Source organism: Neovison vison, chromosome 1 (assembly GCF_020171115.1).
Source record: "Neovison vison isolate M4711 chromosome 1, ASM_NN_V1, whole genome shotgun sequence".
Taxonomy (NCBI): Eukaryota; Metazoa; Chordata; class Mammalia; order Carnivora; family Mustelidae; genus Neogale; species Neogale vison.
In genome coordinates, this window is record NC_058091.1 from 290,474,005 (window position 1) to 290,498,832 (window position 24,828).

The window sequence follows — 24,828 nt, forward strand, 5'->3', positions numbered from 1 at the left end:
TGCCCCAGCTGGACCGGTCACTGGATGTGGTCTGCCTAGGGAAGGAGTGAGAGTCCTTGGATAAGGAAGGTTTTTTAAACCAGGGTGACAATCGAGGGTCCCACAAGCAGGAGGGCTCAGTCCCACACCCGGCCTGGGAGGTGTGCATGGAGCTTATTGCAATAATACTTGGGCTTTTGATAGGAACAGCCTTTAAAGAGAATGTAAGCATGGGGAGCAGCTTAGGAGATCTTCTGGCTAGAGTCTCTCATTTGACAGATTAGGAATCTATGGCTTTCATTTCCATCATTAGGAAATGATGGAATAGTATGGATGCTGTTGGCAGACAGCCCAAAGCCAGTCCCAACCCTCTTTGCCCTCACTTTCCTCTACAATAAAAGAAGATGAAAAGACTCACAAACTCATATTCCGGGGATATCCAAATCTGACCAAAGAGGTAAAGATGGAGGCCCCTCAGGGTAAGGCTTGGGAGGGTTTTTGGTTTTGTTTTTGTTCTGGAGGGAAGGGGGAGCGCAGAGGGAGAGAGAGAATCTTAAGCAGACTCCATGCCCAGTGTACATGCAGAGCCTGACGCAGGGCTCCCCCTCAGGACCCTGAGATCATGACCTGAGCCAAAATCAAGAGTCAGACGCTTCACCAACTGAGCTGTGCAGGTGCCTCTGCAAGGGTTTGCAACGGAGGGTACTCCGTTACAAGGGTACTAACGGAGCTGTCCTCACCCCCTCACCTTCCTGCCATTCACCCTGCGGGGAGTAGAGCAGTCACAGTGCATCCAGAAAGTGGACACCCCACATCGAGTGGCTGAGCAGGAAGGCTGGAGGGAGGATGACTTTAAACTCCTGCCTGTGGATCTCCCGTCTTTGGGGGTAAATAAAGTCCCGCCTGCTTCAGACAAGGAAAAAACAATTTCTGCTACTTTCAGTGAAACTGTCTCCTAACTGATAATGGGAAGAGCTTGTATTAGACTTAGGTCAGGCTTTGCTCTGGGCCAGACCCTCCACCCAGCATGTTATATGTGTTTTCCTGATTTTCTCTCCACAAGAAAATAATAGGAGGAAATGTAGGGGTTTGTCCCAGTTTTTCTGGACTTGCTCTTAGATGAAGAGAGTTTAAGTGGCTTGCCTAAATGCAGACTATAGCGTAGAGCCAGGAAGAATTAGCCCAGGCCTGACTGCAGCCTCAATGTTAACCAGTAAAACAGACTAGGCTAAGGTTCTGTCCTTAACAACCACGCATTGCATTTTGAATTTTACCCAAGATGATGTTCCTATTTTTAGGAACAGATGATCTCACGGCCAAGGAACTCTGGTCCGGAGAGAAGAGCCCCAACAGCTGGCATTGTGACAAATGTTAGCTTTGTTAAACTGATCTGTCTTGAATCCTTGAAAACCAGGTTTTTCTAAACTTGTAAGCATTATGACAAAATTGTCCTTAAATAATTTAAGTTGTAATTCCAAAGGTAGTATCACATTTCTTAAACATATTCATCAAAAGACAGAACATAAAAATATATAACAAATGGAAAATATTACTACATTTAGCCTCACCTAAAACATCAGTGAAATAGGTTTAATTTATTGGAAAAAATTACCTCTGTTCTTGTTTTTATAGCTCCACAGTTATTGTAGAATGTATTAATTTTAATGCCTTCTTCTGTTTAACTAATATTATATTTTGATATATTTAGGGATTATAATATTGCCATATCAGAAACTTGCCAAGAATGTACAAGTTTAGATCTGCCAAAGTTACAGAGTCTTAGCAATTGTTTGATTTTTGGTTGAGTTTTTGGTAAGAACTTTATATGTTTTTTCCTTCAAGCTGATCTGAGCCTTGTTATTAAACTGAGTTTCTTTGTTACATTAAATATTACTTGTTACAAGAATAAAACATCTTTTTTTTTAAAGATTTTATTTATTTATTAGAGAGAGGGAGAGAGAGAGCAAGCACAGGCAGACAGAATGGCAGGCAGAGGCAGAGGGAGAAGCAGGTTCCCTGCCAAGCAAGGAGCCCGACATGGGACTTGATCCCAGGACGCTGGGATCATGACCTGAGCCGAAGGCAGCTGCTTAACCAACTGAGCCACCCAGGCGTCCCAAGAATAAAACATCTTAAGTTGTGTCTTTTGCTTAAGGTTTAGTATTTCTTAAAATCTGGCAAGAAACAGCAGACGTGCATATCACCCATGTCTTCTGCTCATGCAGGCTCTTCATTGTCCTATGAGACCTCACTTAGAAAACACAAGCTCAAATATAAAATTAAGACCTTCAAGGGCTGCCTGGGTAACTCAGTGGGTTAGGCGTCCAAGTCTTGATTTTGGCTCAGTTCAGGATCTCATGGTTGTGAAATCCAGCCCCATGTTGGGCTCGGCACTGGGCATGGAGCCCCCTTGGGATTCTCTCTCTCCCTCTCCCTCTGCTCTCTGCTCCTACTCTCTTTCTTTCAAGAAAAAAAAAAAAAAAGCTTCAAGACAGTGATGTAGAGCATTCAGCCAAGTGTCACGTCCTGGCCAGCAACTTTGGGGCTCATACTGGGGGAGCCCTGCCTAAAGATGGAGTGTAGAAACTGGATTTTTGTTTAAATGGTGAAACTCTACTAGCAATCTACTTACAAAATATGAAATGCATCAAAAGTTTTCCTTGACCTAAGAAATACTTTTATCCTTCTTACCAAGTTTTATCTTTGGCTTCTAATGACCACTTCTGAAAATCATTATCCAAAACTCTTGAGCCATCCTGTTTCACCAGAAATGAAAATGCAACCGTTGATTCATTAGGTTCATTTAGTTCCTTACACTTCCTTTGAGAGGATTAATCAGACAGAGTGAAGCTGAGAGTTCACCAGTAAATGAGCCCGAAAGTCTTCCCTTAGCTGAATTATAAATGGGTTTGAAAGCTCTTGAAAGATAGAGAAAAAGAAAATCTTGTGATCCAAAGGGAAGTGTCAGGGCAGATGAATAAATCTGAGACAGTGAAAACATTCAATGCTGTGGATGTTATGGAATCCAAGGGGTTGGGACAGACTGTGATGATACTATAATGATGGTGGAGAGCTCAGAGCATCTGTTGCTACTCCTGTCTCCTTCTACAGAGGCCTGTGTCTAGGCCAACCCAATGACGTACCTGAAGCACCATGGAAGAGAAAGGTCAGAGGAGAGGACAGGGAAGTAGGACTTCAGGGTCAGGCTTGTAAAGTGCTGAAATGACCCTCCACCTTCCATTCAACAAGGTGCTACTGCTCTCAAGCACAGGGTTCTTTCTGGCCTTAGGCACCCCTGTGGGTCACAGGTGTGTGAGCTCTGGGATAGTGGGAGCAGGAGGTCTGTGTGTTGTTATTGCCTGAAGATTCTTTATTGGATTATTCCTAAGACTCCATGGACCACTATGCTTAGATTCAGTAGAAATGTGTGTTTCTTCCATGAAGTAGACTAGAGTTAACCTGTCTAACCTTGGGTCATAATAGTCCCGTATCACATGAGCAAAATGCAAAGAAGACCTGAAATGAGGGCCTCTCTTCTTGCAGATGTGTTTTATCACAGAAGAAAGGAGACCTTTCCAGTGTTCTTGTTGGATGGCCAACATGTTATTTTTAAAAGAAATGTATGTTTCCTTAAGAGACATGCACATGTATGTTATAGAATGAAATAAAATAAATTCTCATCCCTTGCTTCACTCATTCCTTAGAGGCCACCGTTGCTAACAGCAGGTTTTAGCTGGGACACAGATGAAATCCTGCCTGGTCAATCCTGCCACTTGCTGTGCTCATTAGCAGAATGCCATGATATTGTGGCTTACTTCATTTGCCCTAGTGACTGCATAGTGACTCTGAATATACAAAACGACATAATGGAAGTGCACCTTCATGGATCTGTCCTTCTCTCTCTGGATAAACATTTAATTGCTGCAACGAACAACCTTGACTTCTATCACTAAGGTCAAGGTTCATTTTTTTTTTAAATAAAAACACATTTATTATGGTTATCATTTTGCAATATATACATGTATCAAACCATCACATTGTACACCTTAAACTTATACAATGTTATATGTCAGTCATATCTCAATAAAACTGGAAAAATACTGAATCAACAAACTTGACTAGTATTATATTAATCAGGACTTTCCCCTTCAAACTGATTGTTTTATTTTATTTTATTTTTTTTAAATTATTATTTATTTATTTATTTTCAGAAAAACAGTATTCATTATTTTTTCACCACACCCAGTGCTCCATGCAATCCGTGCCCTCTATAATACCCCCAACCTGGTACCCCAACCTCCCACCCCCCCCGCCACTTCAAACCCCTCAGATTGTTTTTCAGAGTCCATAGTCTCTCATGGTTCACCTCCCCTTCCAATTTACCCAAATTCCCTACTCCTCTCTAACACCCCTTGTCCTCCATGCTATTTGTTATGCTCCACAAATAGTGAAACCATATGATAATTGACTCTCTCTGCTTGACTGATTTCACTCAGCATAATCTCTTCCAGTCCCATCCATATTGCTACAAAAATTGGGTATTCATCCTTTCTGATGGAGGCATAATACTCCATAGTGTATATGGACCACATCTTCCTTATCCATTCATCCGTTGAAGGGCATCTTGGTTCTTTCCATAGTTTGGCGACTGTGGCCATTGCTGCTATAAACATTGGGGTACAGATGGCTCTTCTTTTCACGACATCTGTGTCTTTGGGGTAAATACCCAGGAGTGCAATTGCAGGGTCATAGGGAAGCTCTATTTTTAATTTCTTGAGGAATCTCCACACTGTTTTCCAAAGAGGCTGCACCAACTTGCATTCCCACCAACAGTGTAAGAGGGTTCCCCTTTCTCCACATCCTCTCCAACACATGTTGTTTCCCGTTTTGTTAATTTTGGCCATTCTAACTGGTGTAAGGAGATATCTCAATGTGGTTTTAATTTGAATCTCCCTGAGGGCTAATGATGATGAGCATTTTTTCATGTGTCTGATAGCCATTTGTATGTCTTGATTGGAGAAGTGTCTGTTCATATCTTCTGCCCATTTTTTGATGTGTTTGTCTGTTTCATGTGGGTTGAGTTTGAGGAGTTCATTATAGATCCTGGATATCAACCTTTTTTATGACTGAGTTGAAGATTATCTCTCAGGATCGAGATGGTCTCTTTGCCACTTGATCCAAAATTTTCTCCCTAACAGTGTTGACATCTGTCATGTCTGTTAATTAGTGAATGTGCATTAAAAGCCTTTTCTAGGAGTAAGGTCCTGTTAGTATTCCTTGGGAAATGTTGATGGTAGTAACTGCCACATTTAAGCCACCGCTCTATGCCAGATGCCTCATGAGAGGTTTTAATACTCTTCTCCGACAAGCCCCTCCGACAAGTAGACTAGAGACCGAGGCGGCCTTGGGCAAGATATAGGAGTCAGACCTGAGACCCGAATCGCTGGGGGTCTGATGCCCAAGCCGTGTGAAGCAGATTCCCCCAGACTGTTCTTATTCTCACCTCCTCCATGTACTGGAGTCCTCAACAGGCATAGGTTCTGTCCTCTCCTTCACACACTGAGCAGGCCAGCCATGGCCGGTTAATGCGCAGAGGACCAAAGGGCCCTTGCGGACATTGCCGCTTGGTCAAGGAGCTTGTCCAGTCCATAGTCTCAGAAGTGTAGAGCAGTGAGGACCTCAGCAGTAACTGTATGAGCAGAACAGCTTCGAACCTGGTCCAGAGGGGCAGTAAAGGAAAGTCACAGAACCACTTGCTGACCTACCAAGATCTAGAATTTTGTATGATAAACTGACAAGACAAATTCTTTAAGAAATAGTAAAACAAAGTCCGGGTTTACTGTAGAACTGATTAGAAGTGGCATAACAGAATAATCTGAAGGCAAAGAGGCTCTTTCAGGAAAGATTTTTCTGGGTGGGAAGGAGAACTGAATCAGCATTACAAGATAGGTGTCTTTGGAGAAGACTGACGTGATAGAAGCATGGCATGGGGGAGCAGCTGTGAGACCTTTAGAATTCATAGAGTTCATGGTAAAGACGTGAAAACCGAGATCATGACTGTGGACCAGACCCCATGCCAAGTGCTCCACATTCGATCTCCGTCTTAACCCTCACCGGTTGCATTGCAAGGTGGGAATTATTATCCCTGTTTTTCAGATGAAGAAACTGAGTCACAGAAAGCTTAAGTAAATTTCTCAAGGAAATACTGGGTTTTCATGAGCTAAAGCTTTTATATACGCTCTCTGTAGAAATCCGTGACTCCACAGCCTGGTGGTTCTCATTATATTTAAGCCCTGTGAGAGAATATTAAAATGGAGTCCCACTGGAATTCTACCAACACGATCTGTAAATAAATGCATTGCCTAGTAACATACAGAGTGGATGTTAGAGAGTTTCTATTAAAGAAAATGCTGTGCCTGTTGCTTAGGGCTTAGTAGAGTGGGCTCTAAGCTAAGGCACCAGATTTGGCTCTGCTACTCACACTGTGAGATCTCGGGAATCTTCGTTTTTCAGTGTCACATCTATGAAATGGTGCTAAGAAAAGAACTACACCATGGGGTGGTTGCAATAATTAACATGAGAGGAAACTGCTATGAAGCACAGCAAGATCTGCGAGAGTGTGCAAATGCTATGTTGGCTTTTTTATTATTATTATTAAGCAAAATTCCTCTTAACTCACCATATAAACAAGACTAGCGAAAGTCTCTGGATGGTTTTTCCCTTCAGGGAGTGAGTCAAACATCATAAACCCAGAGGGAGCAAAACTAAGGCAAACGCTGGAACTTCACCATTCTGGAGTTCAGTACAACGCCTGCCGTTGGATGGGGGCTTAGATGCTTGGAGGACCCATTTCTAGAACCCCTGAGAGTGAGCCTTCTTAAGTTTGCACCCTAGGCGCTTGGAGGCCCAGCCCTTTTCAGCAGGTTGGAACAGATAACTCCTTTAGAAAAGCTCCAGAATTATTCAGAGCAGCTTTCTCTTTTTGCTTTATGTGTCCAAACACAGTATCTCAAATCCAAATTCTAAAGCTCGAATCAAATTCTCATTTAACAGTGCTTTCCCTGCCTCTGTCCTTCTAGTTAATAGCCCAGGGTTTCATGAAATGATTCTCCAGACTCAGCCCACATGGATTGATGATTGCATCTCCAGGAGAGCAGAGCTGAGCCTCGGTGGCTCCCTCTAAGTACTTCTGCTCCAGTTCAGGCAGTGACAGAGCTAATCACACTGCCAGGAATAAAGGTTTACAGTCATCCCAGGTCTTGCTTTGTCCCTGCCTCCTACCCCCCGGCCTGTGGCCCTTTTCCATTGGTGCTTTGTGCTGTGATCTCTCCAACTCATTTTGATTTTGTCATTTTCTCAGACAACTTATCCATTGCTCTTTATATAAGTCAGTATTCTTTCTTTGCTTTTATTTTTCTCCTTTGAGCTTTAAAAGGTGTTCTTGACCTCTGTCTCAAGTTTGTCTCCAGCTTCTGCTCTTAGTTATATTTGTGTTTTATGCTTTTATTTCTTTACCAAATGGATCATTGCGCTCTTGAGGAGCCATACCTAGGCTTTGTGTTAGCTGGGTATTTGTACCGGCATCCACACGGGGTGGGTCCTTGGCATATGGTCGATGGCTGGTCTCATTGAGCCCTCAGCTGGTCACATCTGCCAGAAACTCAAGTTCAATCCCAATAAACAGATCCAAATGAGATTCTTCCCAAGGAGGACCTTTCTGAAGAAGACATTCTCAAGCTTTTATTTTTTTTTTAAAGATTTATTTATTTATTTATGTGACAGACAGAGATCACAAGTAGGCAGAGAGGCAGGCCGAGAGAGAGGAGGAAGCAGGCTCCCTGCTGAGCAGAGTGCCCGATGTGAGGCTCGATCCCAGGACCCCAAGATCATGATCTGGACTGAAGGCAGAGGCTTTAACCCACTGAGCCACTCAGGTGCCCTTACTGTTAAAATTTTTAAGGCAATTTATCTTTTCAAAGTTATCTATTTTTTTTCTGGTACTCTAATTTTATTAAGTAAATCTTTAGAACAGTTCCTGTGCTGGAAATCACCCTATCCTCATTCACAAAGGAATAGAAAGTTGAACCCTAGAATGTATTCGTGGTAGGAGAGAGCATGGTGCGATAGACCATTACGGTAAGCTCGTTGGCTTCAGCTTCAGCAAAAACTCAGGCTTTCTATTTCTCTGTGTTTGTAAATTTGTGTCCAGGGACTTGTTGAACTTGAGGAGAATAAAGGAAAATACTCGCTGGAAGTGGGGTCATGATCATTGCTGTAGAGAGCTGGCCCTGGGGGAGGGGCCTGCCTCTTCCCTAGAGGTCTGCTTCTTTGCAGCAGATGGTGGGTGGGCACCACACTTCTCTGGAGTCTGGCAGCACTGGTTACTATTGCTTCTTTTCTAGGTTAGCCCCAGAGGCTCCGCACCTTCATTTTACAAGCACAGTTCCATGTTTGATTGAAAGGTTGCATTGTTTATAACAAAGAGCATAGCATTTTAAAGCAATCTCCCCAATTTAATTCGTTGTAAAACCCTTTAACTGGAGAAAGAGAAAAAGCCTACATTTCAACATGTGTCACGGGAGAGTGAAAGATGGGAATCTCCAGATAAGCGATTTATGGGGGGTAATGAGTATAGAAGAATCCTATAGGAAGGGTGCTGAACTAAAAAATCTAATTTGCAAGGATTTGTCTCTTTTTCACTCCAGCACATCCTTGTGAGCTCTACTGCCGACCCATAGATGGCCAGTTTTCCGAGAAAATGCTGGATGCTGTCATTGATGGTACCCCTTGCTTTGAAGGTGGCAACAGCAGAAATGTCTGTATTAATGGCATATGTAAGGTATTGGGTATGTTTCCTTAATCTACAACTTCATTAAATCATGGTTTTTATTAATTCAGGAAGTCATATGTTCTAAGCTTTCTTTTGTGACTTTGACATATGGTCCTTTTTTTAGTATGTGATCTTCGAGACTGGACTTGACAGTCTTGATCAGAGTCAACAGTTTGGAATTGAAAGCTTTCACTCCTGCTGTGGTCTTTCTTGACTTCCTGATGTGCTCTGTAATGTCATTTTAGGCATAGAACAGGTCAAGTTGAAGAAGCAACAACTTAAAGGAAGAATTATTAGGAAGAGTTGACCCTGATTATTTTTGTGGTATTAAATTACTCATTGGTTACTTGCCAGCAGAGTACTTAAACTTGAGAAAAAGCTGAAATTAACAGTAGTTTGCGTAGTGTTTTGTGCAAAGCATTTTTATATGTAATTCTCCATTGATTACCAGAATAATCTACCATAAGAAGAGAGATGACTTGACAGGAACTTTTCAACCAGATCTTCTGATTCCTATTTAACTTTTCCACACTGACTCCATTAATCAACTCCGCCTTTTTGGAAATGAGAGAGACCTGATTTGTCCATGCTTTTATGTGTGCAGCCCATTGAAGAACTCCTCTCTGGTGCTCACAGTTTAGTTTGCAAGGACTTGATGAATAAGTTTTGTGACCCAACACCTGAGCATAAATGTCAGTTTAAAGAAAAGGTGTTTTTAATCAATAAATCAATGTAGAAAGTTCTAATTAGCTCTTAGGAAAGTACAGTGGTTAGGTCTCAGGCTCTAGAATGTGAACTTGATGCCATTGTGAACCAACCATATAACTCAAGACATTTTGCTGAGACTCAGTTTCTTTTTCTTAAAATTAGGATGTTAATGTATCTTCCTAGTTAGTGTCAACTAGGTTAAATAAAGACGGGTATGTTAAGCCCCTAACATAACAGAGTCCTTGGCACACAGTAAATTTCTGATGCATTTTAGTTTCTTCAACAAATGTTTACTGTAATTTTTTTCCCACTGGATTAAATTGCTGCCACAGAAGAAGGCTCCTGCCCATAAGGGTTCAGCACCCTGAAAAGATACGTTTATCACCGTGAAGTCGCCTATTGATTTATTCCAGTAGTGACCAAAATATAGGAGGCAACATGACAATTCCCGGGAATGAGTGAGTTTAAAAGCTAGTCCTAATCACACTCTACATTTCTAAGAACTCAGATGAAATTCTCGTTCAGACTCCTTACCAATTAGCTCTGTAGTTATAAAGAGCCAAAAGTAATTAATATGTATTCAAGTTAGATCTGTTCTCCAGAGTGGGAAGAGGTTTATCTAGCTAAGTCAGGCCAAAACAGCAGCATCGCTATGCAGAACAATAGGTTCTCAGGCCTGGCTGCCTATTAGAATCACCCAAATAGCTTTTAAAGACAGGTGATGTCCGGACTCAATCTCAAACCTGTTGATTCAGAACCTCTGGGATTCGGGGCCTGGGCACTGAAATTGTGAAAATTTCCCAGGTAATTGCCACATGCAGCTAGGGCTGAGGACCTTAATCACTATAAAATGAATGTGATGTTAAAATGATCTGTTAGACCTGAATACCTTTGCAAGCACAGCAATGGTATCTTTAGCAGAAGACAGAGAACACCGCGTTTTTTTCATTGTTGTTGTTTTTTATTGAAGGTCAAGCAAAGCTTTATTTTGCGCCAAGCATCAAGAATCTAACCGAACATTCGGGGCCGCACCTCTTACAAAAGAGAGTGACCCCTCTCCACTTCACAGACTAGCTTTTAAGGGCAAAGGCCATGTGGTCAGGTCTGGCCACGCACAGGTGGCCAATGAGATTGTAACACACACAGGAAATTCCACAGTGATGTTAGGTGACCAGTTGAGTTACAATTTATCCTAGTAGACATTTGAACCAGCCTATTACACCTTGATTGGGATTGGCGCCAAAAAGGCTCCCAAAGGGCAGGGCTCATACTCCTTGATAACCAGGGAGACAGTATGCATGCCCCCCCACTGATCGGATGTCTCCACCTGGCCTGACCCACTTTTGTATCTGGGCTTTGTTACCTGTAAATCCCCTGGGGGAAGGGGAGCAGGGACAGTTTCTAAATAGGTCCTTACATTCCCTCCTTTTCTTTGGAGACAAGTCAAATCTTTGACTTTTTAGTCAGTTCTATACCCTCCTTCGGCTGCTAGACTTTTTTAATGACTCCAGTGTGATTTACCCAAAAACAGTATTTCTCTACTAAGGTTATACAGAGCCCCCCTCCTCCTTTTATCAGAAACAGTAGGTTAAGCCCCCCCTTTTTTATTCATAATTGCTTATACCTCCTGCTTGTATCTTAACAGAGCCAACAATGAATTTAATGAACTCATTATTTTTTGAGTCTTAGCTTTAGTCCATGATTGGCAGGGTCCATTGGCAGCGGCATCCACTGGCATCCACCTCTGGGGGGCGTTCTGAACAAAACCTAAGGGATCTTGGGTGCCTCTCCTGAAGCCAATTAAATGAGCTGAATAGAAGAGGCTACAGTCTCTCAGCTTGACTTCCTCTTTTTGGAAACAAGTTAGGACTTTTTAGAAGCTTTAATTACCCACTTTCTCTCTTTACCACACTGAGGAAGTTTTTAAGCTTCAACATTATGTCAAGTTAAATTTGCCTTAATAGCCTAAATTCAATTTACCTTCCAAGGATCCAGGTTGTGGTTACTTCCAGCTTTGTTAGTTGTCTTACTCATTTACTACAGTTTTTTCAAAGGTCATTGATCAGATATTGAAATAAAAAGATACATCATAAGAAAAAACTGTAGTATCTAATTCACCTTTGTATGAAAATATGTTTGCTCACCTTCACATAAACATTCGTAGAATTTGCTTTTATTCATATACTCAACAGTCCATTTTGAAATGATGATATTTGCCATCATTTTGGCTCATTAGACTTGCAGATTCTGTTGTCAGGAGAGTCACCAGGCCTTGATCAGAACGGAATTTGTTCTAGAAGGTGACTGTCTATTGATGCCCTTCTCCCATTTTTTAAAAGAGTTGTACTAAACTCTTTAAGTTAGTTTATCAAAGATATGAATTTAAACTTAGACTTTTCAGGCTATCTCCTGTTTTTAATCACAAGCATGGCATGGCATGGCATAAGCTTGCAAACCTGTGGGCAGGTAGTCCCACGCCTGCCCCCCAGTCCTTTCTCCTGAGAACCAGCTCTTGATTTCAGGTTCTTCTGTCTCCCCTTTTCTCCCAGTCCCCATGGCTCTGGCTTCAACTTCTTCCTGAGCAGCCCAGATGTCCTGATTTGTCACACCGGCTGTCCCCAGACTTCTCTTAGCCTTCTGTCCACCTCTCAGCCCAGGATCGTAGACCCAATCAACACTTTTTTGCTCTTATGCTCAACCTACTGTATACATCTTAGAATAGAAATGGTGACACTAATCCAAAAGAAAAGAGAGAAAGCTCAAATACATAAAATTATGAATGAAAAGGGAGAGATCACAACGAATACCAAGGAAGTAGAAACAATCATCAGAAGTTATTATCAACAGTTATATGCCAATTAGCTAAGCAACCTAGATGAAATGGATGCATTCCTAGAAAACTATAAACTCCCAAAATTGAATCAGGAAGAAATTAACAACCTGAATAGACCAATATCTAATAACGAGACTGAAGCAGTGATCAAAAACCTCCCAAAAAACAAGAGCCCAGGACCTGATGGATTCCCTGGGGAATTCTACCAAACTTTCAAAGAATAAATAATACCTATTCTCCTGAAGCTGTTTCAAAAAATTGAAGCAGAAGGAAAACTTCCTGACTCTTTCTATGAAGCCAGCATTACCCTGATCCCCAAACCAGGAAAAGACCCTACCAAAAAGGAGAATTTCAGACCAATATCACTGATGAATATGGATGCTAAGATTCTCAACAAGATCCTAGCAAAGAGGATCCAACAGCACATTCAAAAGATTATCCACCATGACCAGGTGGGATTCATCCCTGGGCTACAAGGATGGTTCAACATTTGCAAATCAATCAATGTGATACAACAAATTAATAAGAGAGAAGAACCACATGGTCCTCTCAATTGATGCAGAAAAAGCATTTGACAAAATCCAGCATCCGTTCCTGATTAAAACGCTTCAAAGTATAGGGATAGAGGGAACATTCCTAAACTTCATCAAATCTATCTATGAAAGACCCACAGCAAATATCACCCTCAATGGGAAAAAGCTTGCAGTCTTCCCATTGAGATCAGGAACACGACAAGGATGCCCACTCTGACCACTCTTGTTCAACATAGTATTAGAAGTCCTAGCAACAGCAATCAGACAACAAAGAGAAATAAAAGGTATCCAAATTGGCAATGAAGAAGCCAAACTCTCTCTCTTTGCAGATGACATGATTCTTTATACGGAAAACCCAAAAGACTCCACCCCCAAACTACTAGAACTCATACAACAATTCAGCAACGTGGCAGGATACAAAGTCAATGTACAGAAATCAGTGGCTTTCTTATACACTAATAATGAAAATACAGAAAGGGAAATTAGAGAATCGATTCCATTTACTAGAGCACCAAGAACCATAAGATACTTGGGAATAAACCTAACCTCTTTGGTTAGAGGAATAAAGATACCTGGGAATAAACCTAACCAAAGAGGTAAAGGATCTGCACTCGAGGAACTACAGAACACTCATGAAAGAAATTGAAGAAGACACAAAAAGATGGAAGACCGTTCCATGCTCTTGGATCAGAAGAATAAACATTGTTAAAATGTCTATACTGCCTAGAGCAATCTATACTTTTAATGCTATTCCGATCAAAATTCCATTGGTATTCTTCAAAGAGCTGGAGCAAATAATCCTAAAATTTGTATGGAATCAGAAGAGACCCCGAATCGCTAAGGAAATGTTGAAAAACAAAAATAAAACGGGGGACATCACGTTACCTGATTTCAAGCTTTACTACAAAGCTGTGATCACCAAGACAGCATGGTACTGGCATTAAAACAGACACATAGACCAGTGGAACAGAGTAGCGAGCCCAGATATGGACAACTCTATGGTCAAATAATCTTCGACAAAACAGGAAAAAATATACAGTGGAAAAAAGACAGTCTCTTCAATAAATGGTGCTGGGAAAACTGGGCAGCTATATGTAGAAGAATGAAACTCGACCATTCTCTTACACCATACACAAAGATAAACTCAAAATGGATAAAAGACCTCAATGTGAGACAGGAATCCATCAGAATCCATCAGAACATAGGCAGTAATCACTTCGATATCAGCCACAGCAACTTCTTTCAAGAAATTCAACTGTGTGAATCCCCGCGGAGTCCTCCACCTTGCCTGGTAGTCTTGCTCCCTGTCCTAAGTGCGCCCCCTCGCTGGTTTCTCTCAGAAACTGTCCCAAACCCGCTTTGCTCTCCCTGGGCTGTTTTGGCCATTTCAGTGATTTGCTGAACATCTTCTTATCAGTTTGTCTGGAGCACATCTCCCTCCAGAATGTCAGGTCCTCCGCAATCTACAGAGTGAAAGAAAATATTTGAAAACCAAATATATGACAAGGGGCTAATATCTGGAATGTGTAAGAAACTCCCAACAACTTAAGAGCAGGAAAACAAATAACCCGGTTAGAAGAACAAGCGGAGGACCTGAATAGGTATTTCTCCAGAGAAAGCATAGAAATGGTATGTGGAAAGGTGTTTAACAGTATTAAACATCACAGAAATACTAATCAAACCCACCATAAGATACCGCTCACACCTGTTGGGATGGCTGTCTTCAAAAAACCAAAAGATAGGTGTTGCTGAAGATGTGGAGAAAGGGCGACCCTGCTCACTGTTGGTGGGAATGCACAATCATGCAGCCACAATAGAAAACAATACGGAGGCTCCTGCAAAAAACTAAAGATAGAACCTACCAGAAGACCCAGACATGAGATTTCTGGGTGTGTATCCAGAAGAATTGAAATGAGGATAATGAAGAAATGTCTGTTCTCCCACGTTCACTGCAGCATTATTTGCAACAGCCAAGAAATTAAAACAACCCAAACGTCCATCAGCAGATGAAAGGACAAAGAAAATGTGGTCGGTACCGTGTTGTAGCCCTACGACAGAATTTTGTTCCATCCCAGCTTTTGAGAAAAGGGAAATCCTGCCATTTGCGACAATAGGGCTGAGCCTGGAGGACATTACGCTAAGTGAACATGCCCCTCACAGAAGAATGAACTCCACAGGATTCTATTTACCCGAGAATCTATTATAGTCAGACTCATAAAAGCTAAGAATAAAGCAGGGATTGCCAAAAGCTGAGGGGAGGGAACCACGGAGAGCTGTTGTTCAGTGGGTACAAAGTTTCAGTCAGGCAAGACGCAAAGGCCTATGTATCCCCATGGCTGTGGTGCCAATGGTTAACACGCTGTACTGTGCACCTAGACATTGTTTGAGAGCGTAGATCCCCCGTTCGAAGTTCTTAGCACACACACACAGAGTCACAAGGAAACATTTGGGGGGCGGGATATGACTGTAACCTTGACCGGAGTGCTGGTTTCACAGTTATTTGTGTGAATCCAGACTCGTCAAGTTGTTTGTGTTAAATTGGTACCGTATTTTCTATATCTGCTATGCCTCAATCAAGCTGTTCTTTATTTTTTTAATTTTAATTTTATTTTTTTAAAGATGAAACTGGGACTCACAGGAGTTCCTTAGGTATTCTTTTTTAAAGATTTTATTTATTTATTTGACACAGAGAGAGAGAGAGCACAAGCAGGGTGAGCAGGAGGCAGAGGGAGAAGGAGAAGCAGAGAGCAGGACCTGGGGTTTGACCCCAGGACCCCCCGGGATCATGACCTGGGCCAAAGGCAGATGCTTAACCAACTTAACCAACTGAGGTGCCCCAAAAAGCTGTTTGTTAAAGAAAGAAATTATATAATGGGAAAGTTAAAGGATTTCTCTTTTGATGTTGCTCACTGGAGTGGCAGTTGGGCACACGAGGAGTCCCATCAGAGGAAATCCTGGCTGGAGTCATTGTCCACATTCAGTGGCAGCAGGAAAGCCACCTCTGATTCTGCTGAAGGTGGAAAGACAATACTGTCATGGGTCCCTTGCCAGAGCATAGGATGCGAAAAGCTGAGTGACATCTATTTGTTTTCCCCTGGGAGCCCTTTTGTTTTATGTGCAGCAAGGATGACCAGCTCATGTCTTCCCAGGCCTCGTGGTAGACATTGAACTCAATGTTGCTTGGGCTGGGGGCCGATGACGGGAGAAGCAGTTGGAGTGAAGTCTCTACAAGAACCCCTTGACTACACTATGAGACATTCTCTGTGGGGTCTCCAGTCTCTGCAAGAACCCCTTGACTACACTGTGGGACGTTCTCTGTGGGGTCTCCCTCCCCCGGCCCCCACCTCCATCCCCAAGTATGCGGGCAGATGCTGCTGAAGAAGAGAGATGAGCCCAGCGTGGTTGTTTTCCTGGCTTTCTTAATGTTATTCTTCCCATTTGTATCTATCCTCTTTTGGTAGAGATTTGAAAAGACACTTTAATGTTCCTGTGTATCAGGGTTGATATCCTGGCTCATCCCAAATCGGTGAAGGAATGAAGGCCTCTGGGGCTACGATGTGTACAGATCAGCTCATCAGCATATGCTCCAGCCTGCTGAAAACACGGCGCATTGAAGAGCTGACGTTTTACTCATGACTGAGTACACATCCTGACAGTTTCTCTTTCTTTTGATTAGCATGAGTAATTTTTTGATCTCTTAGCACTTTATTTTTTCCCAGCTGGGTCAAGTAGCACAATCCTTGGAGCTGAAGAGAGAGTTAGTTTGAGGAATGGAGGTATTTCCTGTCACTGGCCATTAATTCTCTTTTCGGCTGGTGAAGGGAGGGTGTATTTAAAAATCCAAACTGTTCTTCCTTTCAGTGGATTGGAATTGGCTCTAAAACAAGAAAGGAGATGTGACGGGTACTGGCTGCCCTGTGGAGGTGCCTAGTCACTATGGTGTACACCTGAAATTCTCCTGGAATGAAAACACAAACTTAGAAATATAAAAAATAAAACAAGGAAGGGAATTATGTTTGAAGTAGGGAAAAAACTGCCTAGCCACATCTTCGCAAGGAGATGTCTGACTAGTAGGATATGGTCCAGTTTCCCTCTCTCTGTTGCCAGAGAGCAAGCAACCAAGACCTCCGGCGGAGGCTCGCGTGTTTCATGACTTTCTATGTGTCATGATTTTTTGGTATCTGATGCTACTGAACGCCCCCAGTTTAACTGCCCTTTTCCAGCCTGGAGATTTTCAGGCGGGAGAGATTTGGCTTAGGAGAAGAGCTCATGGTGAGGGAAAGAAGGTGACGGAGAAGGGCCGATGGGCAGAGCCCTGGGAGGGGATCAGGTCCAGAGCAGGATGAAGTCAGTCTCGGCTCCTAGGAGAAAGCTCACGGTGGCTGGGGTTCAGCCAAGGGGTCTTAGGGAGCTTAGGGGGCTCCAAAGCATCTGATGATGGTCCGCAGGTCAGAGATGTCATATCTTGTGAGACTGAAGGAGTCTCAACATTGAGCCCACTCCTCGGTGGCTGCCGGGTCGCCGGCTGTGCTCAGACAAGAAGCAGAGAGCACCCCAGTGAGGCCCGTAGAGGGATTGAACCACCACTATATTACAGGCAGAGGAACTCGCGTCATTCCCGGGAACTCACTGAAGACGAAGGGACAGGAGGTTTGCACATCAGAAGGGGATTTACTGTTCCAGCAACTCTGATTCCAAGACATTCTCCATGTTAACTGTTTGGAACTGTGTTCAGCTCTGCCTGGGACTCAGGAGAAACTGGGAACCCACTCAGTGTGCCCGTCTTTCCCCTCTAACCAGGTGGTTCCTTTATTATCAGTGGACGCTGTGTTTCCTCCTCTGGCTCACCCCAGGGACAGGAACCATTTGTCTCTGTATCTGTCCCCAGCCCAGATCTCATCAAGAGCGAAGGGGAAAAGGAGAAGGAAGGTGTGGTGTCCCCATCCGTGTCAGTCACCTGCAGCCTCTCTTCCCCACAGATGGTCGGCTGTGACTATGAGATCGGCTCCAATGCCACAGAGGATCGCTGTGGCGTGTGCCTCGGGGACGGCTCTGCCTGCCAGACTGTGAAGAAGATGTTTAAACAGAAAGAAGGATCTGGTAACAAACAAACGATTCGGTGTAGTGGGGGGCTGAGAATGGAGAGCAAGACGGATGGCTGTGTTTTAAAGCTGATTGTAACTTTCGAAGAACTCCGCAGGGATGCACCCTTCACAACAAGGGGATAAGGGCTCTTGGACAGTTTTCAGGATGGGGCTGATCTCTCGGTACTTACAGAAAGTCTCCCACTGCACAGGGGCTGTCCCTGGGAAAGGGAATGAGTGTCATCCAGATCTGAAAGCCAGTGGCATAGGCATGGACCTCAAACTAGGGCACACAGAGATCAAAAGTTGGCCCCAAAGGGCACCAACAGAGGGTGGGCTCTAAGGGAGAGGGCAGAGAAGCTGGTGGTGGGCTTCAAGGCGGAAGGCTCAGGGTGCACCTTCAAGGACAAAGGAGAGGCAAGGCAAGGGGGCTTGGGCTCATTCTACTTCCCCATCTCTCCCAGGGCGTCCCAACCCCTCCCTCCCTATGGTGCCCCAGCTGGTGACTGCCACCTGATGTCCCCTCCTAACCCATGCTCTGCTGTTCCTTTCCCATGATGACCTTCTGCAAGGTTTCTTCTTTGTGAAACTCTGGGCTAATAATAATCCTCGGGAACAAATAACTCTCCCACCCCGAATCTGCTGTGACCCCTGCATATTTGTCTTCAGGTAAAACTGCTGGTCCTTTGGCATCAGCAGTGATTGATAGCCAGACGGGTCTTGGGAGGAGGACAAGTGAGGCCCGGAGATGATGAAGACAACTCAGAGTATCACAGTTTAGGCTCCCTGAGAAATACCCTAAGACAAGAATTCGGAAACCAGGAGCTTATTTGCGGGTTGGGGGATCCTGGAAAACACAAGTAGTACATCCAAAAAGTGAAATGGGGAAGGAGGAGAGCCAAGGAAGGGTGCATCATGAAACCAGTGACCATAATACAGGAGCCAGTGTAGACATCATACATTGGAATTTTCCCGCCCAAGGGGTGAAGGAGCCAAGACGAGATATGTCAGCTCCCTCCGGTCACGGCTTAAGGCTGCTTCGGGGAGGGGTAGTTAGGTTGTTAATTCTCCGTATTCCGAAGAAATGCAGGTACTGGGAGTAGGGAGTCCACTGTGCACTCCCCAGGTAGGGCCCGAGGAGAGGAGCCTCGTCTACACTGGAGTGTTACCCGGGGCGGGAGTGACGGGGACTCCCAGATACAGTGGGCCGCCCTTTTCCTTGGTCCCAAGAAAGCAGTGCCTCTCTTTGAGTCATGCTCGCCACCCAGGACAAAGCTACTAAGTATGTCCTCGAGTTTCGTGTTCATTGATTAGGTGCCCTGTTGGTCCCTGGGACACATCACAGTGGATGACCTGAATTTGTTTAATTTTGTCCCTATTTTTTGATCGTTGACTATTGAATTGATAAGGTTAAACTGTAAAGTGAAATGCTTAATTATCACTGAAGGATTGTATTTTATGTCTGTCTATTCGATGGCTTAGTATGCATGAAACGTATCCCTTTGCGTTACTTACCTGGAATGTGAATGATAACCCAGTGTTTCCTCAAGCATCCTACGATAGCTAATATTTATTCCATCTTATTTATAAAGTTGATATGTAAATATTTTGTTATTTAAATGTGACCTCATTTACTTGGATTATAAAGTCATCCTTAAAATCACATTTCTACATTTGAGCTCCGTAGTATTTGTTAATGGGGGAGGGTTCATCTCTGACCTCAGATACCCTATGCTCCTAACATTATGGTAACTCATTTGAAAAGCATTTTTCATTCTTGAATCTTCATCACTTAACCTCTTAATTAGGTAAGCCTTTAGGAAACTGGGCTTTAGTTCTGGATTCTTGACTCTACTCTGGTTTCTTGGGAGGAAAAGCCCAGAAGCATCTTGAGCCACACTTCCACCCCCACCACTGCCTTAGAGACCTTGCGCTTCCGTCCACATGCCCAGCACGGGGCTCCCTTGTGCCTTTGGTTTTCAGTTCTCCTTCTCCCATTTGCTTCCCAGAGAGCTTCTGATGGCCCTTGGTACCCAGGAAGGGGTGTCAACTTGAGACCCTGCGTGTCCTGAGAGAGCCTCAAGCCTCTCTGGCCATGCTACCTCCAGCACTGTGAGGAAATCCAGCCAGATCTCACTCTGGACTCTATTAACCCCCAGCGGGAGCATCTGTCTTCCTTTCACCCACTGGGAAGATCCCACCTTTGCTGCGTGCCTGATGAAGCCAGGTACAAAACAAAAACAAACCCAAAACCCCCAAAAAACATAAAAAACCTTAAAAAACAAAGACCCTGACTGCCACCACTCCACGGTGAGAATGAAACCCAGAAGTAACGCAAAACTGCAGGAAATGGAGTGAGATGGCTCTGGGCAGATTGATTAACCCAAAGGCCAAAGTCAAAAGAAGGGATTTAACATCCTCTTTCTGAACACACCCAAGGCATAGTTAGTTGTTTTCTGTGTATATTTTCACATGGCCTTCCTTCTCCTTACATTGTGTTCTTTCTCTCTAGTGCACTTATAAACCGAGGGCTGAATTGTCTTTTAGGTTTTGTCACCACCCTGCCCCACCCCAAGTCAGCGAACATGATTTCTATCTGTAGGAGGTATTCAGTAAGAGCTCATATAAAGTCAAATGAAAAAAGGTTTTCTTACGGTTGATTCCATATCCCTTTGACAATAAAGGAGACCAATCATTAACACATTAACACATTAACACGTGTGACCCATACATTGATGGGATATTGGATATTTTTTCCTCTGTGTTGTCCTGCTGTTGTAGTGTTGCAGTTCTGGGGTTTTTTTGTTTTTACTTTTTTAACATGAACTGGTACAATATTGTAATCGTAATTATTGTAAACCCAATGTTGTAACACTGGGTTTTGGTCACTTGCTGATTGTAGCCCAAAGACATAAAGCTTAGTTTTCCCTTTCTTACACATATTCTGAAGTATTCTTTTTTCCTTGTGTCTCCACCCAGAACTGTGGTTTCTTTAAAAAATAATAATAATAATAAAGAAGAACCATGGTTTCTTTGGTGGGTGGCGGTGACTGGCGTGGGGGGCTCACACTGTCACTTTGTCTCCCTGGTCAGGGCACCACATTTGCCTTCGGGAATCTGTGACATGTGGTGAGCCCTGACAGAGGATTCTTCCAGAGCAAGTATGATTTTGCAGTCATTTACATGGGGGCTTGGTTAGAGATGGCTTCGTTATCCCAGTAGTTACGCGTGGGATCTCTGGAGCCTTGTTATCACAGCCATGACCTTGAGAGAAAGCCCGGAGATTGGCAACCATCAGACAACATCAGAAAAACAATGAAATTGGGCAACAGATACAATTAGTACGAGAGGCAAGATAATCTCTGTGACTAGGAAAGAATGGGAACATGTAGTCATGTAGTCAGTCACCTAGAAGAATCTGAAACTCTTTTAAACCTTGCGCGTGTCTGCTTGGGTTCTCCTTCCTTCTGTTGACTTGGGCTTGTAGTTTCTTTTAGCAGAGGGGTTGAAGACAAGAGTATAGGCGGTAAGTCTACATTAGAGATGCACATAGTGGTCAGACCCAGCTTCTCCTCTCTGACTGCTCCTGCCTTTGATGATGGAAGTATGAAATACTAGCCAAGACCTTTTTTCTTGGCCCTATGTTGTTGTCGCTGTTTTGGTTTTTTTGTGAGTGCTCCTAAGAAACAGGATGATGAATGATATGGAATTAAAATAGGCTGGGAGATAAGAGACCAGGTACTGATCCAGATTACCATTGGCCATGGGGAAGTCACCCCTTTGGACCTCCATTTCTGAGGCCCCTTTCAACCCTGTCTTGTATTTTATATCTTCCTCCTACCCTTAGCCCTAAGGCTGATCATTTGTTTGTTGATATCTAAAAGTTGAGGTTGGGCAGAGTCTCTCAGAGCTGTCTTTATCCATGGCCCCCTTGGGCTATCCCAACTACTCAGTCCCTGTCTACACTGTGAAGAGGACCTCATTCAGTAGACTCAGTGCTGGGCACCACACGACAGCATCGCCTCTTTCAGTTAGTGTCACACGTGGGGAACATAAGGCCCACTTTCTTGCAGACTCTCCAGGATAGCTTCCATTTCCTCTTTTGGAGAAAGAAAAAAGAATTGCCATCTTGGGATAATGCCATGGTTACCATGAGGAAAAGTGTCTGGAATTAAAGAACTTAGGTCCAGAATACAGTGAACTACGTACAGATATTATCACTCATTCATTTAGCCATTCACTCTGTTATTTGAGAAATGTGGAGTACCTATTGTGTGCTTGGCATGGAGGATAGAATGACAAATAAGACAAGGACTCCCTCCACTGCCTTCCCTGCCTTACTCCAACCAGGTAAGATAACAGGCCTGGGCCCCATTCTGCCATGTGACCCTTAGGCAGAATTTAAATGAGGAGCCTTGTTCAGAAGGAACTGGGTAGAGCATTAAGCTGTCTTCTTTTAAGGGCACCCTGGGCTTTTTACCCATACCTTGACCTTCATCCCAAACTCTTGTAGCCCATTCTTTTTGGCCTAGAACACTGACCCATTGTTGTCCATTTCCTCAGCCTTGTTCCCTCCCCCGCCATTGCCTAATTTTCTTGATTCTGTATGACTCACTCTCTTGGTCTTAAATGTTAAAACCTGACAGTTTTTAGCCTCTTGAACTAATTCACCAACTTCTTAAAACTACTGCTCTGGACTCCTCTGTCCTTGCTTGGTGTCTCCAGACTTGACTACTGCCAGACCCAGTGATCACTAAACCAGGTCCTGGTCTTGCTCATACTGGCTACTTTCCTCTGTTGCTGGGAACAAGGACTCTCATTCTCTGAGTGCCCTGGAACCCTGATACAGGTGATTGTATCACTTAACTCACTGCCCAAACTGCCAGCCTCGGTTCCTACATCCTTTATTCAACCATAAGCAGAAGGTGCTGCTGCCAGTATCCACATCTTCAGGAGATTCCTGGAATGTGTGAGAAAAGCAACTGCCTAGGATTCTGCTCGAACCTAACCACCCAGATACCCACCCAATTCCCAAACCTGTGTGTTTACATCCTTCATTCTTCCAACTGTAGCTTCCTAGTCTCTGCTGCTGATCTACTTGGCTGGATTTGGTTCACCTAGAGTTAGGAATTGACAACAGTTTCAAGTTTGCTGTTGGCTTACGAGAGAATAAGGCCCACTCTGATTTTAGATGGGTGAATGACACGAGGAGGTCAGTGTCATAGATTACTGGTTTGCTAACAACATACACAACTGCCTGGGACAGGGAAGCCGAGGGCTAGGAGATGAGTCCACAGAGACTGGATGATAATCTCATAATAAAACATTTCCGAAGAAGTCTGAGGTAGAAGGTAATGCTTCACAAGAAGAAGGGATGTGGCTTCCTTGAAACCAGAATATCACCTCACGTGGAAACTGTCTTAGATCAGGTTTTCTAGGAAAGCCTAGGTTGGAAGGAACGGGAAGGGAAGGGGAGGCATAGGCACTCTACTGGATAGTTATCCTATCAAGAGACCTCAGGGCTGCCATCCTTTGTCCCAGAAGCATTTAGGGTCAGGAAGCCCCTGTCAACATCTGTTCCCTCTCCTACGTTTCCTTTCCTCCAGCCTCTAGCAGGCGGGTTGTGGTTGCTCATTGTGTGTGCCAAGGTTCCAGTGCCCCTGAAACTTACTTTTTGAAATAATTGAAGCTAAAACTCGCAATCTAGGACAAGGCACTTGGACTTCTCAAAAGATCTACTGGGCACATTTATGTGTACGTAGTTCTTCCTCACTCTGATTTGGGAGGGGGTCAAATGCAGGGTTGTACCTGAACTTGACATTGACGTGTCTTTGCTGTCAAGACAAGCATCAGGGGAGAGATGGGCTTTTCCCAGGAGCCTCCTCACATTAAACCATGAGATTTGGCCCTGCAGTGAGGATTGTTTTGTTCACCGTGATCTGACAGCATAAATCTTTTTTTAAAAGATGAGCTTTAAAAAGATGTCTGGGGTTAATAGAATGACCTCTTTGTGAACACATTTTTATTAGAAGTGACTGGAAACCAAATATGCTATCGGGTAAATCCTTTTTTGTGAATTACAAAGGACAGCTGGATAAGATGCACTTTAGCCCCAATAATCTATTCCAGCTCTTAACGATAATTCTGAAGCAAGGCCAGTCTTCTGCCCCAGTCCCGGAGGCCCTGAGTATTCTTTCAACTCAAGGGGCTCAGGACTCAGTGATGGGATGTTTTCTCCACATGAGTCTCCATGGGCCCAGACGCCTTCTTTGAGGTCAAGATTAACATTTTCCTACTTGCCCCAGTTTTCCCAGTATTGCCCCCGTACTGGTGCAAATGACTAATGTTTCCTAGGGAAGGTGGGAAAGAAGTGATTTTCTGAATGAAAAATTCACCCTTCTTAACACATTGGATATAATCTTACTAACCCTGAAAAGCCGCCTTTTGACACAGAATAAATGTCTCAGTAACTTTCTACCCTTACTTTTATCTTTTTAAGATTTTATTCATTTATTTGACAGAGAGAGAGAGAGAGAGATCACAAGTAGGCAGAGAGGCAGGCAGAGAGAGAGGAGGAAGCAGGCTCGCCATTGAGCAGAGAGCCTGATGTGGGGCTCGACCCCAGGACCCTGAGCCCATGAACTGAGCCAAAGGAGAGGCTTAACCCAAAGGGCCACCCAGGTACCCCAGCTTTCTACACTTACTTTTTAATAGGATTCTCATTTCTATAAAGAAGACAGTTGAGGGTAGGATACTCAGAGGGGTTTTTAAAATCTCTTTCTACCAAGCACATTTTTTATTAAAAATGCTATTTTAAGAATTGGTTAGCAAACCTTAGATATATGTATATGTACTTTCCAC

The 24,828-nt window shown here is 43.6% G+C and overlaps 1 protein-coding gene across 2 annotated transcripts in view; it reads left to right on the forward strand.

The window, feature by feature from the left end:
• ADAMTS12 (ADAM metallopeptidase with thrombospondin type 1 motif 12) overlaps positions 1 to 24,828 on the forward strand; it is a 286,218-nt gene that overhangs the window by 198,798 nt on the left and 62,592 nt on the right. For both annotated transcript variants that reach the window (XM_044233048.1, XM_044233057.1), the window contains exons 13-14: positions 8,685 to 8,818; positions 17,863 to 17,983. In XM_044233048.1, coding sequence (XP_044088983.1) covers positions 8,685 to 8,818; positions 17,863 to 17,983 — 255 coding nt within the window. The remainder of the gene's footprint in view (positions 1 to 8,684; positions 8,819 to 17,862; positions 17,984 to 24,828) is intronic.